This window comes from Salvia miltiorrhiza, chromosome 8 (assembly GCF_028751815.1).
Source record: "Salvia miltiorrhiza cultivar Shanhuang (shh) chromosome 8, IMPLAD_Smil_shh, whole genome shotgun sequence".
Lineage (NCBI taxonomy): Eukaryota > Viridiplantae > Streptophyta > Magnoliopsida > Lamiales > Lamiaceae > Salvia > Salvia miltiorrhiza.
Genome location: NC_080394.1, coordinates 36,792,633 through 36,798,320, shown reverse-complemented (window position 1 = coordinate 36,798,320; position 5,688 = coordinate 36,792,633). Strand labels below are relative to the sequence as shown.

The 5,688-nt window shown below is 36.4% G+C and overlaps 1 protein-coding gene across 1 annotated transcript; it reads left to right on the top strand.

The window, feature by feature from the left end:
* Positions 1-2,732: 2,732 nt before the first annotated feature.
* Positions 2,733-4,646, top strand: LOC130996575 (cytochrome P450 94C1-like). Its single transcript, XM_057921872.1, has one exon. It carries the CDS (start codon positions 2,948-2,950, stop codon positions 4,412-4,414), a length of 1,467 nt encoding a protein of 488 aa, XP_057777855.1. The 5' UTR covers positions 2,733-2,947; the 3' UTR covers positions 4,415-4,646.
* The last annotated feature ends 1,042 nt before the right edge of the window (positions 4,647-5,688 follow it).

Here is a 5,688-nt window from a genome sequence, read left to right as displayed (position 1 = left end):
CAACTTGCATTGCACACAACATAAGCATCAAGTTTTATCAATCTGACTCAAGTCACTGATCCTTTAAATATGCACCAGTACTATATGCTCGCACGGGACCAACAATATCATAATAATCTCTTTAAATATTACTCCATCCGTCCACGAAAGAACCTCCTACTTTTTCTTTTTGGGACGTCCATAAAAAAACTTTCTACCTATTTTTGGACTATACCCCACCACTTATTTTTCACCACTGTCAATACTAATTACCACACATTTTCATCATTACCAATAAATTCAATAACATTATCTCCACTCTTACTATATTCAACAACTTTAATTTTTTTAAAAGACGTGCCACTTCTTCCTAAGAAGTTCTTTCGTGGTCGGAGAGAGCATAGAAAATAAAATCGTTGAAGAAAACCCTAATTACAGGTAAATTAATCATCAACAATAATTATAACTAATTGGGTAATGAAAGGGATAAATAAAGGCATTGAATACTTCTCATCATATCTTAAATTGAAAAGAAAAGAAAAGAAAAGGAAGAATTAAAAACTAATGTCATGGAAGCATGATAACGTGCCCCACCGTAACAAAAACATTTCCCATTAATTAATGTCATGGAAAAGAAATATAACCTTTTGGATGTGTACAAAAACAGCTGAAATGCTTTCCTTACCCCCACTAGTTGTTCCCTTGTACGACATGTCATTATTATAATAATCAACGTTTCAAAACATATATGCCACTATGCACATTCTAAATATGATGATTATAAACCTCACTATCTTCCTTCAAAAAAAAAAAAAAACCTCACTATCATTGAAAAATGTGAGTTAATTATATATATATATATATATACTAATACTATAATTTCTGATGAATCCATTGGAAATTTTGATTAGATTGAAGATCCTAATTGTGTACTTGTCTCCATGCTATTCTTGTAAGAATTAATTTAATAATATTTTTTATAAAAATAAAATTTATTATAATATTTGAGTTATATTGAACTATTATTTCAAAAGATTATTAGGTCGTGGGTTCGAGTCACACAAGTGGAAAAATTGGGAACCATTATCGATCATCTTTTTTTAAAAAAGAATATTAATTTTAAAAGGGTTACGATTAGAAGAATTATACTATAACTAACTTTAGATTTACAAACCCTAATAGTGCATTATTAACTAATAAAAATAAAATTAAATGATAAAAAATAATTATACACTTAATTTGGACGAATAAATCCTAAGTAATGTTTTTCACAATTAAATTAAAGCATATAAAATTAAAATTGAAGAAAAAAATTGGAACACTAAATATGGTACCCTAAATCTGAAGTATCAAGAATCAAGTGCGTGAAGTCGTATTGACTGAGCAAGTTCATTGACTGTCATTTCACAAAATAAATCTAAAGTGGTTAATTAATTCGCTAACTAGTTGATTACTACATCTTTTCATGCATAATCCATCCAACAAACTCAAAATCGACAAATCCATCCCAAATATTTGGTTAATTTTCACCTAAATTTTTAATTAAGTCAAAAAATATATAAATTTATATTTTTGTTTCGATTTTCAGTTAAGTTTGACTTTCAACAAAATTAGAGCTTAATTGACAGTCAAAATTAAGTCAAATATATATTAATTTATGTCTTTTTAGACCTCCGAACTTCTAAATATCCCTCATCATCAGAAGTTTAGACCAACATCAGATGATTTTTCGACTGTAAACTAAGCTCTAATTTCGATAAAAGTCAAACTTAGGTAAAAATCGCAACAAAAATGTAAATTCATGTATTTTTGGGGTTTAATTAAAAGTTCAGGTGAAAATTACAACTCTTTTCAAAGTTCGTGTATTCTTTTGCTATAACCCCTAAAATAAACTCTAAGGGTGCATTATCTTTGGTTGTAAATTTATCACGAGAAAAAAGAGGGATAAACAAAATTTTACTCTTTAAATCATTCATTTCTTTCCCCTCATTTTCTACAAAATAGAATTTGAATCTGATCCTTCATTTTCACTATAAAGGATGGATAATATTATCCCTCCATTTTTGGTGTGATAATATTATCTCTCCTTTGTAGTGAAAAGGAAGGGTCAAATTCTATTTTGTAGGAAATGATGGAAAAGAAAAAAATGATTTAAAGGGTGAAGTTTTGTTTATCCCTTATTTTCTCATGATAAATTTACAACCAAAGAGAACGCATCATAAGATGATAAGAAAATGTAAGAGAAAAATATCAAATAAATTGGCAATACAGTATCTGAATTATTCTGATAGTAATCTATATTATCACCGCTGTAAATAACTTGCCTATGATATATATATATATATATATATATATATATATATATATATATATACACTAAGTGCTCGTTTGATTCAAGTAGAGGAATGGAAATGAAATTGAATCAAATAACGGAGTGAAATGGTAACAATAACCCTTAATTTTATTAAGTGTTTGGTTTAACAATGAAAATGAATCATTAGTAAGGGATTATCTTTCTTTTGTTTCCCCTCTATTTTGAAGGGTAACAAATTGAATGATTGAGTTACCCTCAAATAAGGGTAATGGTTAAGTCATTATCTAAACCAAACAACAAGTAATGAATTCAATTAATTAAATCTTTTTCCAACCTCTAAAAACACCCAACCAAATGTGGGCTAAGTCATTACATATATTGGTCCATAATTAATAGCATCCATTCCTATTCGAAGAAATATTTGGCAGCCTAATTTACCATATTGATCGAGCCTAGGCGAGTCATAAATTTTATAGACTCAATTATTGCATGTAAATGGACCTCATCTCATTCCGTCAAAACGTTTATTTCATTTATGTATTTGTTATATCTTGGGTGAGTGCGTGTCATGTGAAGTATATATTGAAGAAGCCTACATAAAGATTACATCTCCCCTCCCATTGGCCTTAATTCTCCACTACTCTTTATCCATCAATGGAGCTCCTCCAATATTGTAACGCCTCGTGCTTGCTATTTATCTCATCCCTCACTTCTTTTTTGCTCATCTTTTTCACACTAGCTATAGTGATGAGAAAGAGGGTTTGGTGCAGCTGCGAAATCTGCGAAACATACAGTGAATCGCGGTGGAGGATCCAGTTCCAGAATCTGTGCGATTGGTACACGCATCTCCTCAAGAACTCCCCTAATCGGACGGTCCACATCCACGTTCTCAACAACACCATCACCGCTAATCCCGACAACGTGGAGTACATGCTCAAAACAAGGTTCGACAATTTCCCCAAAGGGAAGCCCTTCTCCGCCATCCTCGGCGACTTCCTCGGCCGCGGCATCTTCAACGTCGATGGAACCTTCTGGACCTTCCAGCGGAAGATGGCCACCCTCGAGCTCGCCCGTGTCTCCACGCGCGCCTACTCCTTTCACGTCGTGAACCTCGAAATCCAGCAGCGCCTCATGCCTCTCATGGCTTCTACCCAGATCCTCGATTTGCAGGACCTCTTTAGGAAGTTTTCTTTTGACTGCATATCGAGGTTTTGCTTCGGGTTGGACCCCACGCGCTTGGAGCTGTCGCTGCCGCTATCCGACTTCGTCGCCTCCTTCGACCTAGCGTCGAAGCTCTCCGCGGAGAGGGCGCTGGCGACCTCTCCGGTGGTGTGGAAGGTGAAGAGGTTTTTGAACATCGGCAGCGAGAGGAGGCTGCGGCGGGCGATCGGGACGATCCACGTGATCGCGCGCGATTTCATCAGGGAGCGGCGGAAGCTGGGGTTCTCGGAGCGGCAGGATCTGCTCTCGAGGTTCATGAGCAGCGTCGGCGATGACAAGTTCCTGATCGACATCGTCATCAGCTTCCTGCTGGCTGGCCGCGACACGGTGGCCTCCGCCCTCACCAGCTTCTTCTGGCTGGTGGCGTGCCACCCGGACGTGGAGGCGGCGATTCTGGCGGAGGCGGAGGAGGTGATCCCGGCGGAGCTGAGGAGCTGCGATCAGCTGCGGGAGCTCCATTACCTGCATGCAGCGGTGTATGAGAGCATGAGACTGTATCCGCCGATCCAATTCGATTCGAAATTTTGTTTGGAAGACGATGTGTTGCCGGATGGGAGCTTTGTGAAGGGGGGAACTAGGGTTACTTTCCACCCCTACGCCATGGGGAGAATGGAGGAGATTTGGGGATCGGATTGCTTGGAATTCAAGCCGCAGAGGTGGATGAGGGATGGGCTTTTCGTCCATGAAAATCCTTTCAAATGCCCTATTTTTCAAGCTGGGATTAGGGTCTGTTTGGGGAAGGAATTGGCGCTTATGGAGCTCAAGACTGTCGCCCTTTCGGTTTTGAGACGATTCCGGGTCGAGTTAGACCAACCGGACCAGCCTCCCTGCTTCTCACCGGGGCTCACCGCCACTTTTAAGGACGGCCTACGGGCTCGGATTCGAGCTCGACTAATTTGATATACTTACTCACTTATATAAATATGATTCAAATTAATGATTATTTGTATATATTTATATATACTTAATATTTCTGCCTAAGATATATATATGGTACATATATATAATTAAGCTTGAGTTGCGAGTTCCTAAATGGCATAAGCTCGTTGGGTTTTGTATATATATATATTCTGTACCGGTTCACTAATATATATATGGTTGTGATCAATATATACATATGCAGTGATTTAAATTTCCGTTAATAAGTAGACTGTCAAAGTGTATGTTAGTTTTGCATTATGTGGATTGTTGGTTAATTTCCGTTCGGATTGGCAAGAGAAGATAGAATTTTCTGTAATATTGGGTTGATGGCAGTCATATTTGGTGCGGGAAGCTTGCACCACGGCTCAGAGCCCCGGCCCATAATTTAAAACAATATCTACATGCAACTATAAAGTAAATAATCAATTCAATTCTAATGTTGCATGCAGTGACTAAATATTCTTATCTTTTTTAATTGTTGATTCATTCAAGTTCAAACGCACCAATATTATTTTTTGCTTACAAAAATGCACCTTTCCTTTTGATATTTAAAATATTTATTTGGGCCCTTTTTCTATTGATATTTATATATACATATATTATTTATGGGTAGTTTTATACATAGCCCCTGCTTTACTCATTATAGCCTCTTTATTTAAAAATTTAGTGAAAATACTATCTTACCCTTAAATAACCCCATATTGAATTGATAGAAAAATAATCACTATAGCCCAAAAACCTCTCGAAAAGTTACATAAAAATGCATAGTCCCCCAAATGTGAAGACAAAGATGATGAGAAAACGTTTACATCATAAATGCGGAAAGAAGAGGCAACTACTAGTTTTCATGCAAAGACTTGTGTTGTTGTATGAAATTTCTTGACAGATTTGAGCCTCCCACGTAACAGTGTGGATGAGTAGTGCAATTTTGAGGGATATAATAAGGATTATAAAAAAAATATGTATGATTTCGATTCAATATTAACAGAACTTGATTACACTCCTTCGCTTCTACATCTGTTCATGGCGTTTTTGGGTGACAATAGCTATGGATCTAGTATGTATGATATCTGAGAGTTTAAATCCTTTTGAAGATAACATTTGGAGAAGTGAAAGAAATGAACAATTCGATTGACAAAAATTAAATTTCGTGCAAATAACTGCTATAACAATCCTTTCGCCGAATACATGGTGAAGATCCAACATCGATCGATAGCACCGCTGCCAACAGCGAGATGAGCTCCGACAACTTT

Excerpts from the sequence above, each read along its gene's own strand:
- LOC130996575 (XM_057921872.1), top strand. The coding sequence starts at position 2,948 with ATGGAGCTCCTCCAATATTGTAACGCCTCGTGCTTGCTATTTATCTCA.